Consider the following 22,628-nt stretch of genomic DNA (forward strand, 5'->3'; position numbering starts at 1 on the left):
TCTGTTTTGTTCTACTTCTGTCCTTATGAGATTTTTTTGTATATACTGTATTGTGAGACATTTCTTTGCAAACATTTAAGTGGAGCACGCTGCAAAGCTTTTTGCTGCATGTTCTACAGACGTGTGTGTGTGATGAATAAAACTTTGAACATGATGAAAACCTAGACAATGCCACTGTTCGGTAGAAAAGTTCTGTCTCAAGTCAGATTCTGTTCTCTCCCTACGAAATTTATTAAAGTATGGATAAGAAGCTTATATTCGAGATCCTGCAGATTAAAGAATTTGTCTTTCAGCAGAGTTGACATCCGCATTCAGGCCAGCAAGTGCAGGCTCCGATTCCTGCACACACACACACACACACACACACACACACACACACACACACACACAACGGTTCTAAACAAGTAGATCTCAATGGCTAAATTATTAATGTAGTTGTCTTACACGTCCTTATCGGGGCTTCTATGGTGAAAAAAAGAGACACTATACAGAGATCTATACAGAATAATGGATGAACAATCCTACAAACAAATGCAGCTGGTTTTATTATCGGGTGTAATGAGTCCCTTTAAAATTACGGTTTTTCATTGTTTTTTTTTTATTATTTATTTATAACCATCACTAGAGGACAATCACAATAATCCCCAAAACCTCAGCCCAGCCCTTTCCCCTTTCAAACAGCAAAAAACAAGAAGAAGCATTACAAAATTGATCCTAATAAAATCAACAGCTTAACAGAAAACAACTATGAAACAAACAAAAAAGGTACAAGACATCAAGGTCAAATCAATCCATCCCCATAGACTAAACTTTCTATGAGATCTGACATCTCAAAAATATATTTATGTACACACTCTGCTGTATTGTACTGTACAAAATGTGGCAACATTGACACATTCCCTGTAGACATGCAAACACCTTACTGAAACTGTAAAATTGTCCATCTTAGTACATCCATTTTTTTCACTTCAGGTTTTTCTTGAACTAAGAGTTCCCATACTTCAAGAAAACTCTTGAATCCGATGGAGATGCACTGAAAAATGATCCCAAACCTTTGAGATTTCTTCACTTCATATATGATAACAAGGTTAAATGACGTACAGTATTAAGATAGAGAACTTTTGCAGTATGGCCAGAATTGGAAATAACTGTATCCTCATCCTCATTTAGAATTCCTAAATTATTCATCACCTTAGAGATGACATAGCGTTTGAAACTGCTTCTAAACGGACTGCGGCGCTGTGTCTCGAGGACCTGAGTTGTCATAGGTTTACACGACACTGCTAAATGATGACGGCCGCTGCCAGCAAGTGATATAACAGTATGTTGAACCTAATAAGGCATTGTACATGTCTACACAAGACCTCTGTACAATAAAGTGTGACCTATAAAGTCTGTTTCCATATAGGGTGGGGAATGGTATAGGGCCTCAGCAATAAATTGCACTTATTGAGAATTGGCTTGGTTCAGATGACCACTTTTGCTGATGACTTTAGCATTTCCTTGTGTAACAATACAACAACCAAATGAAAGAGGTGAGATCAAAAGTGAACATCTGTGTTCTTCTCTTCCCTTGTACTAACACAAAGGAGACTAACATGGCAAAAATGATTGAAGCTGAGAGGGAAAAAAGAACCATGCACTTGGTTAAGTGTGAATGAGACTGCACAATGTGGAGGCAGTTTTTCCGTGTGTCTTGCCGAGAAACGGAGCTTCCCCAAAACCAAAATGACTTTATGCTAGAGGGCAGTTCCCGGCTTCCAGTCCTGGCAATGTCACTGTCATTTCCTTCAGTTATCTTTTCAACACACTTATACACAGTCACACATTGGAGTGTTCTCTCTCTCTCTCTCACACACACACACACACACACACACACACTTAAGAGCATTAACAGCTCTAACCCAGTGTCCATGTCTGGATAACAGTTGGTCCAAATGCGAAAGGCCTTGACGGATTTTAGCAAAATTCTCTCAAGCTCTGCCAAAGGTCTGACCCTCGAAGCCTCCCGCCTACTCCTCCTCCTCTTCTTCTTCATCAGGCAGCGGTAGTAACTCTTCCTTCAGACAATCTCTGTAAAAACTGGTCAGTGTGGCATAGAGATGCTGGCGACTCTGCAGAGACAGGAAATGGCCCTCATCTGGGTATATCTGGTGGGTCAGAGGTGAAACAAATGATGAAAATGACCTCCTTTTGAGTAGGAACAGCTTTCTGTAATATTTTCACAGTTTATTCCAGTGGTCCTAAACTGGCACTAGTGGCATTTCTTTCTGCGGCTCTAATTTTAGAAGAAGGATCAAATTAACTTTATTGTCCAAGTATGCTTGCCAAATATAGGACTAGTACTTCAACATAGTAATAGTGAATAGAGTTTCGCAGTGCTGTAATTTAGTGCTTCATACACATGAGGCGTACTTGCAGTGTAACTGCTCTTTGATTCTCCCTGGGAACCTTTGTCCAGCTCATCTCCCTCTATTTCCACAGTCTATTTGAACAATCCTAAATGTATTATTTCATTAAAGTAAAAACACTCCAAAAGGATCACGCAAAACACAAGGTCAGTCTGTCATTTAAAAATGTATTTTGTGACCAATCTTGATAACCAAAAGAATTATAAGGCAACATGTTGAGGGACATGTTTGCTTAGGCTGTGGCCACACTACAGGATAATCCATCTTTTTTACTTATGACAGTATGTCTCACCACCCTCGTTTGAGACAAAGTATAAAACATTATTCTTCTAAAATAACTTCTAGCTCATGCTGCAAAAAACACTTACACCATGCTGATTTAGTTTTTTCACTCATGACTTCAGTTAAGTTCTTAAGTTCTTTTTCTCTGCTTTTGTTTCTCAGTACAAAAAAAGCACACGCAGATTTTACTAACTGACATGCTATGACAGTGTGACTACATGTTTTTTTATAAGTCACCTTTTATTATGCGAATTTCTGTCGGATCCCATTCAGTATAAATGGAAGTGTGTGGCCGTGGGGTTTGTAATTTCATGATTTAAAATTAAAATTGGTTAAGAATTGAAAGTCCTCTAGTGTGCAGCAGATCCTAGCTTACCAGTATTTTGGGTCACATGTGCCTCCTACAAATTACATTCCTGTACAAATAAACTGCAATTGCAATGGCTCTTACTCAGTGCATTGTTTGTGTTTAGTTCTGCCTACTTAACCTGTGAGATTAAGTTTAGGCTAGTAAAGCACGGTGTTTGAGATTAGAGAAACACGGTTTTATTTAAAAGGTGAATGGAATTTTGTTGCTACATTCCCTACAGCCAAAGGGGGAAAAAAAGGTGGTTGCAGTTTAGTTGTAGAAAAAATAAATTTTAGAAGACAGGGTTGATGGCTTAGGACTTGCCTCAGCTGGGCCATATTTTCCAAATTCCAAAGTCCAAACTGGCTATTGTAGATGATGGTGAGAAAGAAGAAGGGGATCTTAACGGCCATTTTCTCTAGTTGTTAAAGTAAAGCACACTGAAATAACGGTTCTGTAATCATCTGTGAAGTGATGACACTCATTGTAAAAATCCATCTGACATCCCAGCAGAAGTGTTTACACATATATTTTGGCAGGTCTGATAGAGGGTTTGGGCTGATTTAATACAATCTGATATCTTCAGGCAATTCTCGGTGCATTATTCAAATTTTGCCTGTGCAGCAGTGGCATTATACAAAATGTACATTTGCATCCTGCTTTTACAAATGCATCATAAAGAATTGGTGGTGTTGTGTCTGCAACACACACCTGCATTGAGTAGTTTGCTCCAACTTTCACAAGGTTCTTGACGAGCTCAGCAGTATGCTGAAAGTGGATGTTGGCTGGGAAAAAAAGAAAGAAAGAAAACATGTCAGTTTGATTCAGCCCGAATCCTAAATGGAGGATGGTGGGGGAAGAGAGAACAGGCAATCAGATTGTGCTGGGGATGAAAATACCTCAACAAATTCAACATGCATGGCTCATCAGTGAATGTTTTCCTCTGGAAATCCCAGCATCAATTTAGATAACCCCCCTTTCCTTTTATCTTTTGATTAAAATCCATTTTGCCTCATTACCTTCCAGGATTGTGCGTTTCTCTTTGCTCAGCAGTGATGCACTCCAGATACAGCATTTTCATTGTTTCATTCACTATTTATTTTCTCTTACCATCTGCTGTGCCGTGCACCAGCATCAGCATCTGCTCCCTAAGTGCCTGAACGTTCTGCAGGACGCTGGAAAACTGTGATGAAATCAGAAATAGCAGGATATAACAAATTGATAGATATAAACGAGGAAGAGCAATAAAAAAGACACCACAGCATGATCAAATAAAAGGCATTGTCTTAATATATTCCGATTGCATGCACGTGCAAAGACAGACACAGTCATTTAAACCAATTTGAGTTTTCAAATAATAAAGTCCAACCAGTGCCATTTTTTTGTCTAGCAGTGTTTGTGCAAATGGAGGAATGGAGGAAGATGTGAAACCCAGTCTGCAGACACAAATGCAAAGCAGCAGCAAACTGAGAGGAGTGAATTGTTTGGGACAGATTTGTTGTTTGTTTTTTACAACGTGCTAGCAAAAAAAAAAAAAAAAAAAACTGTTTTGTTCTTCCTTGCTGCGTCTTTCCTATCACAGTGCAAAACACATCTGATAGCTAAACATTTTGTCTGTTTGGGATTCCTGAAAGAGCCAGGCAACTCTTTTTGCAGGAGCTTATGAAAAACCTCCAGCATGTGATCTGACACACTGGTGCACTCAGTTATCAAAGATAGATGAGTGACAAACTCCTACAGTGCATAAAAAAAAAGAAAAAAAAAAAAACACATGAAAAGGCAAAGCATCACTGCCTTTCACTTAAAAAGCTGTGACATTCAGCAACTGTGGGAGCTTAACTGTAGGTAGTGGTGTTATGCTTTCAAAGATCAATGGCAAACAAGTGCGGGGAGGCAGTAAAAACGCACCTGGTATCTGCTGTCATCCCGTAATGGCATGCCTAGGTATCTCTCCGAGAAGGCTGATGCTGTGCAAATGAGAAGTGATACATTCTTAACAGTGACACCAGCAGACGGTGCTTCAACTGCAGCTGAGTATCCAAACAAAGTGGAGTTCCTGCCATCTCAAGCCTAAAAAAAATGCTTTCAATGAAGAGGGAATAGCAACTTGTGTAGGTGAAAACATCCTCTATGTCCTCTCAGGAGTGTGGAGAAGGAGCTTTACTCTCGTATATAAATATGGTTTGTGTTGCAAAGAGCCTGATTCACCTCACATCTAACACTTTCTATCAGAGGTAAACAAATCCACAAAGGAGGGTTTTCCTCTGCCCTCACACAAACACAGTATCAGTTTTCTACATGTTTTACTTAGACTTAACTTGCCAAATAGAGCATATAAAGAAGATATCTTGGCTTTATGCGATTTACAGTAAGATCCAAATGTAAATTCAACATGATGCAGGGCTTACAGAAGGATTTTCCACTCACCGTACAGTTTCCAGTCTGTCACTGGTGACATAGCACATGCACATTTGAAGAGGCTGTCAGTAGACTTGAGCATCATTAATGTTATGTACGCGCCATAACCCTGAGCAAACACACATAAACATTTATGTCACTTCAATCTCCAAATCCATAAAGTATAAAAATGAAAATCAATCACTCAAGTCTTTCACTGGAAATGTTACCAAATTAGCCTCCTGACACTCTAAAGAATATCTGCAAAAAACTCGAAGAATATTCTGCTTTGGTGGAAGATGGAAATAAAAAAAACCAATTTGTCAGGAAGGAAACAAACATGGGTTAATTTGTGATGTTTTCTGTGCACAATTTAGCAAAAAAATATCCTGGAGTCTGAATTCATTTCCATGTAATTACAGACAAGAGCATGGACTCACCTTTCCAAACACTGCTATCCGTGTTCGATCAATATATGGAAATTTCATCATGAACCTGGAAAAACATACTTATATTAGTTCAGATTTTAGCAGATCTATACAACTTTAAGTTCAGTTCAGTTCAGTTCAGTTTATCAAATCTGTGGCCCAATCCTTTGGTTGGAAAAGACAGATAAGACACCTAATATTGTTGTAGTGAGGTTGTAAACTTTGCAACATCTCCTTCAACCTTTATGCCCATGAAAGTGGTTTGTCAGAATGTGCCCCCACATAGGGAGACAGCCTTCTGTCAGAATTGCACTACTTTCGCCACCAGGCACCACAGTGGCAGATACTGTTAATTACAATGGTGCCAAAATGGCAGCCAGTTTCATACCATTTTTGAACGCTAAACACTCAAAAATGCTGGATTAAAATTGTACAAACAGTAAATAATTTATTTATAATAAACATTTCTGGTAAATCACAGATCAGGACAAGTGAAAAAAATAATAATTCTAACACTTTGCACAATGGCTTTAATAATTTTAAAATGAAAGTTTGAAACCACCAGGACCCTGCCTAAAGTCTGATGACACCAAGTGCCTTGGCTATAGAGGTGGAGTAATGGTTCACCTTCAAGTATTACCATGATCTAAAGCAAACAACCGAGGCAATGCGGGATTCGCTGATTGTTCTTGAATGGTCCAACCAGAGCCCTGACCTAAAGCGGCACATACCATCTATGGACAAACCTGAAGATAACAGTTCACAGAGGCATCCATCCAATCTGATGGAGCGTTGGAGTATCTGTCAGGAAGAATTGGATAAACTGGTCCTATCCATGCGTGATATACTTTTAGAGATTTAATTAAGATGACTTGAAACCGTAATTGTTAAGAAAGGGGCTGCTAAGCATTTGTAAAAATACTCAAAATATGCTTTCATCTCATCATTATGAGTCATTTTGTGTAGACTAATGGAAAAATCAAAATTTTGTAAATTTAAAATTGAATTAACAAGTAAACCAGTTAATTCATATTAGGCGAAGCAAATTTGACAACATACTCTATTGCTGCAATTTGGTCCTGAACATCAACGGTCCCCAGTCTCTGGTGAACCTCATGCAGGATTCTCTGACCCTGGAAACCACTGCCCCGACCATCCAGACGAGCCACGATGACATTGTCAGAGCTGACCAGGACAGAGTCCCAGCTGAGAGAGAAGCGGTCACTCACAGCCTGACCACCAGGGGCACTGTCACTAAAGAGAAGGCAGAACATACAGATACGAGCAAATTTAGCCTTTACCACCGTATACTCACTGGCCACTTTATTAGGTACACCTGTATGATCTAATGCAATCCAATACAGCACCTCTGCCATGAATTCTACTCTATTCTACTGTCAGAAAGGTGATAATTCATCATACTAGAGAGCATTATAAAAATAATTTGCCCACCTCAATTTTGACACCAAAAATAAAACAGAGAGTAGAATTATCACCTTTCTCACAGTTTCAACTTAAAAACCGAGAAATTGTAAAAGCAGAGTTTAGGGGAGAGCTGCTGCATTGGATTGCATTACAGTAAACAAGTGTACCTAATAAAGTGGCCAGTGAATGTGGTTAGATAATGATTACAATAAGGAAATTTACAAAGAGAAAAAACAAATAGAAAAAAGAAAATATGACAACCACAAAGACACACAAAACTACCCGATAGACTAAACTAGTTAAAGCAAAGTACCAAAAAAACAAACCCAATAATCCAAAAAGGGTCCACGCTAAAAGTCTGACAACAAACAATGAGCACTTTGAGTGTAATATTTTTTTAAAGTCTACGGTTCTAATAAATTAGGCTTTTCCTTTCTGTGTCCAGGTGCCCATTTTTTCATAATTCATCCTTGCTTGTTAGTATGATAATTGTTGATGTTAGTGTCACATAATTGTGTCCAAACACTAACAAAAATAGAGAAAATCACTGATCTTTGTGTTTTAACCAGTTACTGTATAATGAACAAAAGGTACCCTGTGATCAGCTTAACAGTCTTGTATAGATACAGTCTGCTCAAGGACTGAACAGCAATGTGTATTTCGCAGTATCTACAGTGGAACATACATCATCAACAGTAGCCCATAGGGACGGGAGTCAGAAAAGTCTGGTGGGTAGGTGATCTTCAAGGGTAAGTCTGGAAGAAGAAATGAAAGACAAGCTAATGTACCTGTACTACTGATTCATCTGTGACTCACAGTAAGAGCAGAGAAACTGATACTTTATTCTCACCAAAATGCTCCATTGGAACAGTTCTGAAGTCAGTCAGCTGGATCCTTTTGTACTTCAAGGCTGCCTTCAGCAAAGAATTGTTCTCAAGGATGTAGTAATCTGTAGAGATGAGGACAATGTGTTTAAGCAGTGAAGGAGCCCCAGATTTGCTGCCAGTAATCTAAGTGTCGCTGCATACAAATGACCCATAATAATATGAGGATTTGTCTTTCGAGCCGGTGATATAATGAGATGGAAAGTGGAGGTAAGATGAATGAGATCTGAGTCTGAGACCAAGTCTCATTTTGTGATAAATTTAAAAGGCTTGTAGAGATGAATACAACCACTGAAATCATCTTTCTTGGGTTCAACGGTTTCAAATAAAGGTGAAAGTTGCAATTTATAAGACTATTTACTGAAATATTCAACATAGGGCTATGGTAAATATTGGAACTTAAAAAAAAAGGTTGTCAGCTTTGAAATACACAAAAATGATTCATTTGACACATCACTGACAAAAACCAGACGCCCTAAAGCTCTGGAACTTGTGAAAAGAAAGAAAATAGTTTGCAGAACCTAATTCAACCCATAATAACTTTGTCATCTGTACTACTGTGTAATTTGGATAAAGACAAAAAAAAACAAAAAAAAACGTCAAAAGGTTTTATTTCTGAAAGGCATTTTACACACAGCAGCTTGCTCACTCTGCCCTCAAAACAGGAGCCCCCACTATTTCCTCAACACAAAATAAACAATGAATCTGATTTGGTCATTTTTTTTCCCATTCAAGCCATCTGAGAAGCAGCTAAATGAAATGGAATTCATCCAGCATTTCTAATGGAAAACCCAAAATCAATAGACGTCTCATTATGAAACCGCCAGGGGCCTTGAGTTCCCAGCTGTGGATGGAGGGCCTTTCCAAACAACCCTGAGCAAATTGCTTGCTTCTCTGTAGCACAGCTGTTAACTTTTTTGAAGGAAAAAAAAAATTTGGATAGACAAGGGAATCATGTGTGCACTGTAGGTGTGTGTGAGCATGACTGCAACAATGTGTGTGTATATGTGTGTATACTGTGTGCTGGTTTCTTATGTAAAAGGAAGATAGTGACACAAGAAGAGAAATATATGCTGTTGAATCAGAGAAAGGAACAACTAAGAGGTTATGTAATTGTTGACAGATTCATAAATTTTTTAAAGAATAAAGAACATGTGAAAAATAATCAGATAAACATATTATCTGCCAGTACCTATTCTTGGACACCTACAAAGCAATAGATTGAACGAATTTCCTATTTACAGGGTTTGTATACAGTTCACTAGCCATTATAAGTAGTCCATCCAAACCAAACCCTATTAGTTGCTCATCCCAAAACCCACACAGTCAGACCATATTGTAAGAATCTGGTGAACAAGTGGATGAAACAGTAGGTAAAGTCAAGTCAACAAGAATCATTGACAGCTCTTCTCAGTGAGACACTCATCCCATGGATTTACAGCGTGGTATCCAGCTCAGCCCCATGGTACATCACAGGACTAATGGGCTTGGCTTCCAGCAAAAGGCATTAATGGGGAGAAGAACTGAATTTACAGTTTGATGACCTCAGAACTGCATCTCTGCTCTTTGGAGATGATGCGTCTCCTTCAGAGTCAACACTTTCAAGTCTGAGGCCATGGTTCTGTAATGGAATACCGTGGATTTTCGCCTTTGGGTAAGGTGTGAGCTGTTGCCCCAGGTTGGGCTAAGGTTAATCAATAAAGGAATATAAGGCGTTTTCACAAACTGTAACTTGTTTAGTCTAATTCAGTCATATTTTAACACGTTGTCCTCCTTGGTGCTTTGTGGCTGAGTAGTTCTGAACACAGTGGTCACACTCAGGTGCGGACAAAAAAAACACACTCAGACGTTTTACTAGAATTGTGGTTTACTACTTGTGGTTCCCAGAATTTCCAAAGGTAGAATGGGAAGCAGAGCTATCAAGCTCCTCACCTGTGGAATTAGCTCCCAGTTCAGATTCGAGAAGCAGACAAACTCTCTACTTTTAAGTCCACGCTTAAAACCTTCCTCTTTGATAAATCTTATATTAAGTTAGAGTTATGCTGCTATAGGCTTAGACTGCTGGGGGACCCACCCCCAATGCACTGAGCTCTTTACCTCCTCTTGTTCCTCTCTTCTACATTTCCATTTCCATTTAGTCATTTAGCAGATGCTTTTATCCAAAGCGACTTACAAGTGAGGTACCAGGCAGCAGAAATCTAAGTCAAGGAGAAAACATAAAAGCAAAGTCCTATCAGAAAAGTGTTCACAGTTCGCGAGATGCAAGTGCGAGAAAGAGCAGAAAGGAAATTTTATAAAAAAAAAAAAAACAAGATTTAAATGCGTAGGAAGATGTGGAAGAGTTCGGTTTTCAGCAGTTTTTTGAATATTGGGAGAGAGTCTGCTGAGTGTGCAGAGTTTGGTAGCTTGTTCCACCATTGTAGGATCATTGCACTAAAAAGTTTTGCTTGGTGTCTTCTGTGTGGTGCTGGGACCACCAGACATCGTTCGTTGGCAGACCACAGCAGGCGGGAAGGATTGTAGACCTGAATGAGTGAGTTGAGGTAAGCGGGAGCTGTCGAGTTAACCCCCCTGTGAGCAAGAGACAGAGCTTTGAAACTGATGCGAGCGGCTACAGGAAGCCAGTGTAGAGATCTAAAGAGTGGGGTGACATGGGTCTTTTTTGGCTGAATAAAAATGAGGCGAGCTGCTGCATTTTGGAAAATCTGCAAGGGTTTGATTGTGGATGTCGGTAACCCCATCAACAAAGCGTTGCAGTAATCGAGACGAGATGTGACCAGCTCCTATACAATGAGTTGGGTTGTATATTCTGTGATGTAGGGTCTGATCTTCCTGATGTTGTAGAGGGCAAATCTGCTGCCCTAGAGACTGAGGACATGTGGTCCTTAAAGCTCAGTTGGTCGTCGATGATGACCTCCAGATTTCTGGCCGAATTAGTGGGGACAATCTCCTCTCACCCCAAAATTGTCACCATGTGTTTTCTCCCGTAGTTGTCTTTCTCCTTCTCTGTCTCCTTCTCTCTGTAACTCTCTGCAGGTGTCCCCAGCCTTGGAGCTGTATGTTTCCAGTGTACAGCTACTGGTCCTACCAACCTGCCCGATGTTTTGCTGATGCTTTTTGTTGCTCTTTTTCTTTACTCTCTTCACTTTCCACTCACCCCAAATGGTCAAAGCAGAGGTCTGCCCACCCTGAGCCTGGTTCTGCTGGAGGTTTCTTCCGTTAAAGGGAGTTTTTCTTCTCCACCGCTGCCTAGGGCTTGCTCAAGAGGGATTCTTCTCTATATCTTTATAGTCTTGACTTTATTATACAAAGTGGCTGGAGATGACTTTATTAAGAAGTGGTGCTATATAAATAAAATTGAATTGAATTGTGTTGAACCTACCTAATTTTCGTATCCATAACATACACAGAAGGGTTTTACTTTGCACTGTCACTGAATGACTTGAACGCCTCACAAAGCGTAATTTTGCAGCAAAACACATGGGACCTACATTTTTAGTCCCTAAATGCAGCTTGCCAGCATATGCAACAGACCTGCAGCCTTTTACAAAAAGCCCTCTAATCTGATGAGGTGTGTTCAGCCATTCAGGAGCTGGGAGATGCCACCTTAGGGGGGGTGGAGTGAGGGAAGACACAGTGAATTTGTATCTTCCAGCTTCTCATTGACTGAACACACCTGATCCGGGTAATCAGAAGTTTAGGACAGGGATAGCTGGAAAACAAGCAGGCTAGGGGTCATTGAGGACCAGGGTTGAAAACCACTGCTTTAATGTAAAACAAATACACAAGAAGAAGGTAGGAAATGTCAACTTCACTGTTGCCTTGACTTACGTAATTATGTCTATGTACTGTAACGAGTCGAACATGAACAAAAATGCTAGCAAACCCTAAGAAATCAAGATTATTTCTGACATATCATTGAGTAGTTATGAGGAAATCAGGTCAATGTTTACCTAAAAAATATTACATGTCAGAGTTCTAATCCAGAATTACCAACTAATTGCATTGTTTGTCAGAACATGCAAAAATCACTGAATGATTTGAATGTATCTGGATGGACTGCGGTATTGTAAGCAGGGACTACAGACCGAGACAGATGTTTGAAGCCAGATGTATCTGTCTTAGTTTTTTTTTTAAACTAGGCCACCTTACAGAATTTAATTAAGATGGTCATTATGCTCCCATTATCCCCACATACTTTAAAAGAAATTCTTACTTGAATTGTTGAGGCTGTGCAATATCACGGTAGGTGCTCCAGGACCTAAAGGTAAAAAAAAATAAATAAAATGAACATTATGCTATGAATCTCTAACCCTGAAAAAAAGGTTATAGTTTCTGTGCATAGACTGTGAAGCATCATTTTACAAATAAGTAAACGAAATCCTTGGAAACATTTTCTTTTGTGTGACAAGTGGGTGTTGTATAGCAAATGCAACAGCCATCTTTTTTTTTTAAACTGTGCTTGTAACGTTTCCTTCTTATCTATGTAAATCTGCAGGTAAAGGTCACTCAAGTTGCCTCTGTAATAACCTCACACTGTCAAATTAAATCAGTTCTGTTCAATGTCTTTTTGTAAATGCCTAGTTAGATATTAATGCGGTGGCAGTTTTTCTCAGTAGCTCTGAATCATTCCCTCGGCAGCTCTAACCCTCACCCTGCAACATCCGCATCCATCCTGCTCTGCCAGCTCTGCTCTAAAACACAAAGTGTAGCTCTTACTTTTATTTTCTTTGTTGCATGTTTCTGTCAGTAAGCTGTATTAGCTTTGACCTTTGCATTCACTGTGTCACACATAGAAATTGTTTCCTTTTGTACACGCACCCTCAAAACACTGAACCAATCACAAGCGTTTTATGAGTGTTATTAAAAGGCTCGTGTCGCTCTTGATGAAAACAGGTGTCAGGGCAAACTTGTCACAGTTATGTGAACTTGCCCCTCTGAAGACAACAAGCTCTCGCTATTCTTTTATTTTTTTATTGCATTTGGGAAAGGGAACAGTGTTATTGTCCAATAAATCACTTCGCCAAAGCCCAAATGGTTCTGAGCATTGAGAGCTCTCACCTGCTTGGAATAAAATAAACCACAAACAATATAAAGAACTACCCTCTATTAAATAAGCTATTAATTACCCAAAAACACTACCTAAAAGTAATTATACACAACAGAGTGGTTAATTACTTTAATTTGACGCCTCTTATTGAACTGATGAGAGATGGATTTAAAATTGAATATCTGGAGGGTGACAGAAAAATCAAAATAGAAAAACCCAGGTTATAATGGGAAAATTAGGGACACAATAGACTCGATTACACCAGTTTTCAAAATGGGATTTTTTTTACCTGTGATCACCTGCTGCTGTTTCTTTAATTGCACAAACACATAAATTAGGTTTGAGTTTAAGTTTAATGTGTTTAGCTTGTTCTGTAGATTATCATGTCACAACTAAAGCCTGAGACACTTGTCCCTGTTACACCACAAAGGCATAAACTCTAAATAACAAATTTACATTTGTACTGTAGCAAAATGCATTTTCTCTGACAAAGTAAACAATGCTACTCTAAGTAATTTTTTTTGTAACGACATTGTGATTAAAACCAGTTAAAAAACAAATCCTACAAAATACAAAAAGTCTTTTCCAGAATATTTGGTAGTTTTTCTGAAATCCTTTGATTTGCTAATTAACTTAATTTATTAAACTGTATTATTCTATTATAAACATCATGAAGCAAAGTTAGAGTTTGAGGGCTGCAGCCCACTCAATAAAGTTGAGACAGCGACATGTTTACCTCTGGTTTGCATCAACTTTGCTTTTAATTATACTTCTTAAATGGGAAAGTCGAATATTTGCCCAATCTTACTGGATACAAGGCTTTAGCTGCTGGTGCTATGGCCACCACTGTCTAATACTCCTCCTGATAATATACTGCTCCACAGATTTTCAATAGGAGACAGATGTGGACTGCAGAAGGCCTGTCAACCAATGCATTTTGTGTCTTCAAAGCCACGTTGACATTGTCCTGCTGAATAATCCTGGCATTTTCTTTATGGCAGTATTTGCTTTTAGCTTTTATGTTAATGGTACCTTCACACATATGCATGTAACCTGTGCTGTGGGGACTGATGCACCCTCTCATCATCACAGATTTTGGCTTCTGCAACTGGTAACAAGTCTGAAAGGTCTTTATTGTCTTTTTCATGGAAACCCGACATCCATTCTCCCAATCTGAAACATGGACTTATCTGACCACAGGACACATTTCCACTGTCTTTTGGTCCATCTGATGTGAGATGAGGCCCAAAGACCTTAGCTGTATTTCTGCATAGAACTAAAGATTTTACACAGAGTACATCAAGTTTGGATTCTTGTTTGGACTTGGAAATTGTGAACTTGGAGTCTGGACTCTGAAGATGGGAAAATGATTTGCCATTGGGACATCAGTGTCCTTGCTGACAGCAGCACCTTGCAACAACTGCAGATGTACAGTTGGTGTTGTTCAGTGACAAAATCCTCTCAACTTTTTCAGGAAAAACAAAACCATTGGTATAAGATAAACTTGTATTGAGTTAGGGCTACATTAAGACAAAACAATATTACACTTCCATCACTCTAATTCTGTTTTATATACCTCTATATCTGCATGTATCTAGGTGTCTGTAATATTCAACAAAATGTGTTTTTTCTTCCCCCTCCAACAAACTGGCAGCAAAATGTTTCAGCTCTAAAACGCTTTTGTCTCTCAAAGTGAATAAATCCATATTTAAAAATGCAATGGAAAACAGGGTTAACACTAAATCTACCACACAGCTTGCTGAAATACAGTAAGTCTGTTCTCCCTCGGGATGACAGATAACATTACCCAGTCAGACTCTCTCAGAACCTGGCCTGCAGGCTGCTAATATGACTGCTGTCTCATCTGGTTCAATTGTTATGGAAAATGTCTGATCAAATGAATGCATTCTGGGATACCTCAAGTCCACACAAGTCAGCTACCAAAGCATTCTCGTTAAAATGAGCAAAGCAAGAACACTTCCAGTTATTGCATCTTTACTTGGCTAGATGCAAACTTTGAATTAGGACAGTACTTGGGGTTTGACGGATAGAGTTTCACAAGTCTGCAAGAACACAATTTTGTATAAGAACACATGCTGAGAAACAGCTCTGATGTATGGAGTTTGGCACAAAGTGATGAGCTACGTCCCATCTGTTGCCAATCCAATTTATCTATCCATTATCTTTAACAGCTTATCCTGTTAAGGGTCATGGAGGAGCTGGAAACTATCCCAGCTGTCATTGGTTGAGAGGTGGCGTCCACCCTGGACAGGTCTCCAGTCTATCTTAGGCCCAACACAAAGAGACACACACAGAAAGACAACCATTCACACTCACATTTACAGCCTCTGGAATTTTAGCGATTTTTAGCGATAAATAGCGATTTAGCGACCAATTAACCTAACAAGCCTGTCTTTGGACTGTGGGAGGTAACCGGAGTACCTGAAGGACACCCACACAGAAAGGCCCCCACAGGCCACTAATGGTGTTTCTACACCATGAGTATGTTGCAGGCACCAAACTGTAAATCTACTTATATTTACAATATGCATTAATGTGGAATACTGAATACACAATGCGGAAAATATTTTCTTGTACTGTCATCAGATAAATGTTCAAGCAAACTGATAAATCACAGATTATATTTTTATTGCATTTATTGAACAGACTAATCTTTCAGGAAATGGGGTGTGTTGGTTTTTGTTGATTCTCAAAGATAATACAGGGACAGCAGTATGTGTCTTCACACAGGTCATTTCAGGAAAGAGAAATGAGAAATACTCCTGGCTTACATGCGGAACAGAAGTGTGTTTACCAGAGTATAAATCAAAACTGTATTTACGTGTTTTTTTGCAGGTCGGCTGCACTTTCTGGTTAATGAGTTGGCTTTTCGAAAAGAGCAGGTTTGCACATTAACTTATTAATTGCTTGTCTAATCAGTTAGTTTAGCAGATGATAATCTGCCCCAAACTCATCTGCTTCTTTTTACCCACCTTTTGTGCACACCAAATCAAATCCCTTCAACATTTTTCATTTCCTTTGGATATATTTCTCTTAAAGGAAAATAAAGATGTTTTAATCTTTTCTTTTACAGTATGTTGTTGAGCAAAACTTTTGAAGCAGAAATAGTTGATGACCTACCTTTACAGTGGAGGACGATGTGCAGGTTTGTAGGGCTGATGTCAGCATCATAGTACAGACAGTGAGCTTTATTTAACTCACACGTTAAACAGCGTCGTGGGAACAGACCTACAGTTTTAACACTGAGATGAAAAGACAAATTAGGACAAGGTGAACAAAACGTTTGGAGCATCAAGGCTAATGCAGATGCCACTTTAACCTTAGCAACTACACTGCAAACACAAATATGTAGCACCATACACCATGTTTCCATTAATAAACATAGCACTTTATTCATTAACTATTCAGTTCCAGTGGATCATAATCCATCGATTGTATTATTATTGTTACAAAACCGTAAATATTGTTTGACACTACATGGACATCATTTTTGGGAAACTTCATCGCTTTCTATTATGATCAAATGTATCGACTTAAGGGACTAAAACTAAATGATAACTGATAAAAGTAAAGTGTCTGATGTGTTACTTGTTTTGTCACTTGGCTGGCAGTTTACTCAGCTATGGCAAATAAGTATTTTAAATGCTAAACCTAATTAAATATAATAATTGTAATAATTGAATTGTTAAAATAATATTGAGGTTACTCTTTTTTATTTTCTCATATTAATTAATAACGGCAAATTGGCATTAAATCAGTAATAATAAATAGTAAAATCTAGACAATGATAATCCATCAGATTGTGATTACAATAATGAAAAAAACAAGTCATCAAATGATATCACATTTGGTTTTTGGTCTTTCAAATGATGGTGGTAATTGCAAGACAATATCAATATTAATGGTAAATAGATTACAAGAAAATGAGTCCCTTGGCAGAGAACGGGGAAGGGTCCCCCGCCCGAACATTGGTCTGTTTGTTGTCTGTGGTCATTTTACGTTTAGACATTTGATGTCTGATTTTAGTCATTTCATTTGTGTGTGTGTGTTTTAAAGCTGTTTTGGTCATTTTACATTTGTTTGGATCGGTTTAGGTAATTGTTCATCAGCTTTAGGTCTTTTTTCATTGCAACTTCTTTCTTCGGCAGTACATCTCTTGGTGGTCATTTTGTCTGAACTACAAAGATGAACAGTAACTTTGAAGATTCTGGCCCATGCGCTGCCTGACCTCTTGGGCCCCTGAGCCTGTGCCTTTAGTCTTCTTCAATAATTCATTTATGTTGTTATCCATGAGCAAACAGTATTTATTACTCATAAATGAATAAAACATAGAGACATGATGTCAAATTTGATTTGAATTCAAACACTGTGTGACTGCACATTTGAAACACTACAGTATAAAGAGAAGAACTAAGTGCAAACACCTGTATAGTTGTCGTCTTCGTGGTGAACCCTCTGTGCTGAGAAAATAACTGTCAAAATGGAACAAAGACAAAACAGACACGCACAAATTATCCACCTGATTCCATTTTGAAAGATAAATTCGCACATTTAATTATTAAACTACGCACTCTTCTGTGGACACCACAGGTGTGGTATCCATGACGATTCAAAGAGTAAAAGACACAATTTAATGATCACTGTCAAAAATGTGACTCATCAGTGTATCTATTGTTGGATAGCAATAAGAGAATCTAATTCTGTACTTATTCCTTTGACATGAATGTGAACAAGTGGTTTTAACTTACAGGTTGTCAGAGTTCTCATCGTAGGCAATGATCTTGGTCACCTCCCAGTTTCCTGATGTTAGATGTCGGACTTCATTTTGGTCTGCCCTGAACTGAGAGAAACAAAAGCAGATAAGAATAAAAAGTTAATTTTTTTCCATTGAAAAGCAGCTTTGAGTCTGTAGGCTCAGGTCTTAACTGTATGTTGTATATTTAGGACTATCTTCACTGGAGAAACCCCTGCGAATATCAACAATATTCACATCTGGAAAGCTCAGAGGACTGGCTGGAAACTCAAAGGCTAGATGTTTTGTTTAGCTTGCTACTAGGGATTTCCCATTAACTTTTTCCAGATTGAATACAAATACTTACATTTGAGTACTTGCCAATACCAAGTTCTGATAAAAATACTGAGTACCAAGTACCGAGTACTGATAAAAGTACCTAACTGTTGTTGTCCTGAACAATTCATTGCAGTTAAGCAAATCCCACAAGAACGGAAATTCTTAAAACTTCAGCAAAGCAGAGTTTGAATTCAGCTTTACTTTTGTCTTCATCAAATGTCTTAAAACAGCTACAAACCACAGACATTTTTGCAAATCTGTCTATCTGTGCAGGCTAATGGGGTAACAGATGCAGTTTCTGAGAAGTTTTATGAGTACGAATACTAGTACACAAAGGCAAGATTGGGCCCGATACTGGTGTCTGCATCAGCACATCCCCACATGCTATACATCTTTTCCTTTGTATCAAAGTAATCCAAGGTTTGCTAAGGTTATTTTAGTTGGTTAATTGATCTTTCAGATGTATCTGTAAAAAAAACCCTATGGCATTACTGCAAAATGTCAGTCAATATTCTTTGGCTTCTGACAGATGCTTTTTTTTTTGTTGTTCAGTAATTGTAGTAAGTAGTTGTGTAAAAGTACATCACAGTAAAAAACATTACTCCTGTTCTCCAGAGGCTTCACTGGCTCCTCATCCACCTTTGGATTGAATTCAAACTCTGTCTACTTACCCACCAGTGCATCCATGGAAACGCACCACAATATCTTAAAGATCTCCTCACTTCACAATCTACAACAAGACACCTTCATTCCACCAACACTTATCGCTTCTACCCCTTGAGACCCAAATTCCACACAATGGGGGACCGAGCTTTCTCAGCAGCTGCTCCAAGGCTCTGGAAAGCTCTGCCTGAGAATCTAATGACACCACAGACTGTGGACTGTTTCAAAAATACCGTTAAAGACTTTTCTGTTCGGAAAAGCATTTTAAAGTGAGCATTACTTTTTCTTTACAGTGCTATGTTATTTTATGTTTTACATGGTTCTATGCCTTACATGTTTATTATGTTTTATTAAGGGCTTTATAAATAAAATGAATTATTATGTTCATTACTATTAACAGTAGGGGGAGAGAAATCACTCCAAATTACCAAATCTTATTGAGGCTTCTTTTAATTTTGGAAACATTTACATTTATTATAAATTAAACAGGCTCGAGCACTGAGTTGATCCCTCCAAAAATTAAAACTGCATAGATTTCTCTGTTTCTATAGTTAAAATCAAAACCTTGTGCTTCCTTTTAACATTTCTGTTTATGAGAACAGGGTCTTCTTACTGGATTTTGTGCTTATCTATGTTGGGTGAAAAAAGTTCTAAATCGGATACAAAATCTTTGTGATGCCAGAAACACCTCAATTAATGGTTTAAGAAAAGATGGCTTGTGTATTAAAGCTTTATTAACTTAACATTCACCTGTGTAGTAAACATAGCAATGTGATGAAACTCTCCACGTCCACCCTGTTTGACTGGGACAGTCAGGAAGAATCTGCTGCCATCTTTGGAGAACACTGGCTCCTGGTTCTGCAGAAAGCAAAGAAACATTGACCCCACAGCATCCAACCCCATCAATCAGCAGAGTTCAATTTAACCACTGGACAAAACTATAATTTAATTTATGGTTGGAAACAGTATTAGGCATGATTTGAAAGTTGACATGAAGTGACTAAAAGTGATGATGAGTAATGTGCAATCTTACCCCATCAAATCACATGTGCACATAAAAGCAGTCATCTGCAACAATTTTATATATGAATAAATGCTTGTTTTTCTCCACTCATGATTGACCTAACATGGAATGAATCAACTCTTTTCCTGGAAGGGAAATGGGTTGTTGCATGACCAACAGAGAGGAAAGAGCACAATTTATCCCAAACTGAAACTCTAAGCCAGTGTTTAAAGGTAACAAAGTCCATTTTACATAAGTGCTGTACTCAATGGAGAACTGCAGTGCTTTTACACATGTTCATCAGTTTGTTTACTATAGAGAGTAAAGTTAATGTTCTCTAAGGGTCTGCATGAGCTTTCTAAAATCGGAATAAATAACCCTAAGAATGTCACAGAGATGTCATCAAGCTTGTCTGGAACTGGATTTTTAACCAAAGACACTGGATTTATAACAAGGGAATTCACTATCTGCAAATTCATTTTTACAGTTTTACTGATACTTTCCCTTATAAAGGATCTGAATATTTTGTCCTTCTTCCTTCAAAATAAGACAGACAGCCTAAGAAGGGGCTGATCTGAGCAAATGCCTATACAGTTGCTCCAACAGTATCATTGTAATTTATGAGACTGTCCTTCTGTAAAATATGATTATATAAGTCATTTGTACCAGCAACAAAAATTTATCCAGAGATGCATGTCTCTGTTCTTAAAAAAGACTCAGTCATCAAATATATATATATATACATACAATAATAATGATACAATTTGGAGGAATCCAACATATGGCAAAGGATGGCTGGACACAAAGTTAACACAAAAACCACAAGCTTATTAATAAAATCTTCTGATCAAAAATAAACCAACATAGGGAAACAAAAGAGGACTGGAGACCCGCCCAAAAAAAACAACAAAAAGAGAAGCTGCTGGCCCAACTGCATCATGGGCTGTCGCTCAGGCCGTCTCCCTATAAACTACTTAATAAACAGGGAAACTAAACCTAAACAACCAAAAAAGATTTAAACTGAAGTACCAGTAATCTCCAGCCCCAAATAATACTACTGGTTGGTGAAGCCTAAGTACTGCAATGACCATAAGAGATTTGACACTAGTGTATAAAACTACTGAAATCGCTGTTACTGTACCCAGACACATAACACGTGTAAAACAAGTATTGTAATTTGCCTTTTTTCTGACAGAAATTAAACCTGCATCTGGAAAGCTGAGAGCACTTCCTAACTCATATCCCTTGCTTTTAGATTAATCATTTAAAAAATGGAAGGAACAGGCCACATATACAGTTAAACCTGCTTAGATCTGTTGTCCTCTGTGCAAGAAAGACACTAAAACGGGAGGCTACTAAGACACCTATGACTTCTCTGTGTGCTGCCTGCCCCAAAAAGAAAAAAATAAACTAAAATAAATGATAATAATCACACACTAACATTTCTGGGTTTTAGCTTTGATTCCAGCACACATTTGCTGGGTCATACATTTGATTAACTTTTTCAACAAGATGTTGCATTGATGATGGGAGTCTTGGACCTGAAGTGGGGACTCTCACTGGGGTTATCAGGACATCAGGACTCTGTGGTGGTCAATCATAGAGGTGTGTAAAAATAACATCTGGTGCTTCCTGAAACACTTTTTTCATAATTTAAGCCAGATGAATCTTTCTATCAGAGAAAAAAAAAAATCAATGATGGCAAAACTTGGCCATTCAGTACATTCAGCTGCTCGTTGCTTCAGTGAGAGTTCAAGAACCTGTTGCCAGTTGAGACACATCAATCGCTGCATCACTTAATTATCTAATAGAAGGCTCTTACCTGTTTGCTTAGTATGCAATGTATGTTAGCTATACTGTATTTCAGAGACAAACATTGTACGTCTTACTCACTGTAACTGATGTTCTGAATGCATTAATTTTACTATTTTGCTTTTATGCACTGCTACCAGTAGCCTACAGAAACCTCTAAAAAGAGCAAATTTCAGAAATGCATATTAAATATTTTACTGCCGTCAGAATGAGCAAATATTCCTGCTGTTTACTGAGTTGCTGCTTAACTAAATAGTTCATATTTGACAAGCTTAAAGTTCTAACCTCAGCACTGAAAAAAAAATCTATTTCAGTAAATCAACAGATGCTAAGAGATTATCAAGAATGAGCTCTTCTGCATTTCCAAGAAAAGTGATGTGGATCTCAGAGGACTTATGTGACAATCTTACATAAAAATACACTCACAAAAAACATCTCTCTTGACTGACACAACCTCGCAGTCAATAAATGAGCATCTAGCAGTTTACCTCCTTGACAAAGACCGGCAGCTTTGCATGCCAAGAAGGTCGAGTAGTTAAATTACTCGCTTCATCAGCCAGCCATGTAGGCTGCAGGGCTACATGTACAAATCCTGCCAGATATGTTCTCTTTGTCTGCCTCTGTCTCTATGCAAAAAATGCTAAAGCTGAGAGGAGACAAATAAAGGACTCTCAGACATAATAGATCAGTTAACACATCTACATGGAACCGATAGTATAATTTATACTATCTGTACTGTTGGTCAAATAAAAAAATTCTACAGCACAGCAGTCATGCTTCTGTGGAGTTCAACTTGACAAGAAAATGGTATTTAAATAATTTTTAAGCAGCA

The 22,628-nt window shown here is 38.3% G+C and overlaps 1 protein-coding gene across 3 annotated transcripts in view; it reads right to left on the reverse strand.

The window, feature by feature from the left end:
- Positions 1-526: 526 nt before the first annotated feature.
- LOC137133263 (inactive dipeptidyl peptidase 10-like) overlaps positions 527-22,628 on the reverse strand; it is a 215,822-nt gene continuing 193,720 nt past the window's right edge. For all 3 annotated transcript variants that reach the window (XM_067516710.1, XM_067516711.1, XM_067516712.1), the window contains 14 exons: positions 19,732-19,839; positions 17,996-18,087; positions 17,672-17,719; positions 16,368-16,489; positions 12,393-12,437; positions 8,143-8,241; positions 7,978-8,047; positions 6,927-7,121; positions 5,880-5,934; positions 5,470-5,569; positions 4,951-5,009; positions 4,153-4,225; positions 3,754-3,827; positions 527-2,150 (listed from right to left, as the gene is read on the reverse strand). In XM_067516710.1, coding sequence (XP_067372811.1) covers positions 2,013-2,150; positions 3,754-3,827; positions 4,153-4,225; positions 4,951-5,009; positions 5,470-5,569; positions 5,880-5,934; positions 6,927-7,121; positions 7,978-8,047; positions 8,143-8,241; positions 12,393-12,437; positions 16,368-16,489; positions 17,672-17,719; positions 17,996-18,087; positions 19,732-19,839 — 1,278 coding nt within the window. In that variant the 3' untranslated portion in view covers positions 527-2,012. The remainder of the gene's footprint in view (positions 2,151-3,753; positions 3,828-4,152; positions 4,226-4,950; positions 5,010-5,469; positions 5,570-5,879; positions 5,935-6,926; positions 7,122-7,977; positions 8,048-8,142; positions 8,242-12,392; positions 12,438-16,367; positions 16,490-17,671; positions 17,720-17,995; positions 18,088-19,731; positions 19,840-22,628) is intronic.

The sequence above is a fragment of the Channa argus genome, chromosome 9 (assembly GCF_033026475.1).
Source record: "Channa argus isolate prfri chromosome 9, Channa argus male v1.0, whole genome shotgun sequence".
NCBI classification, from domain to species: domain Eukaryota; kingdom Metazoa; phylum Chordata; class Actinopteri; order Anabantiformes; family Channidae; genus Channa; species Channa argus.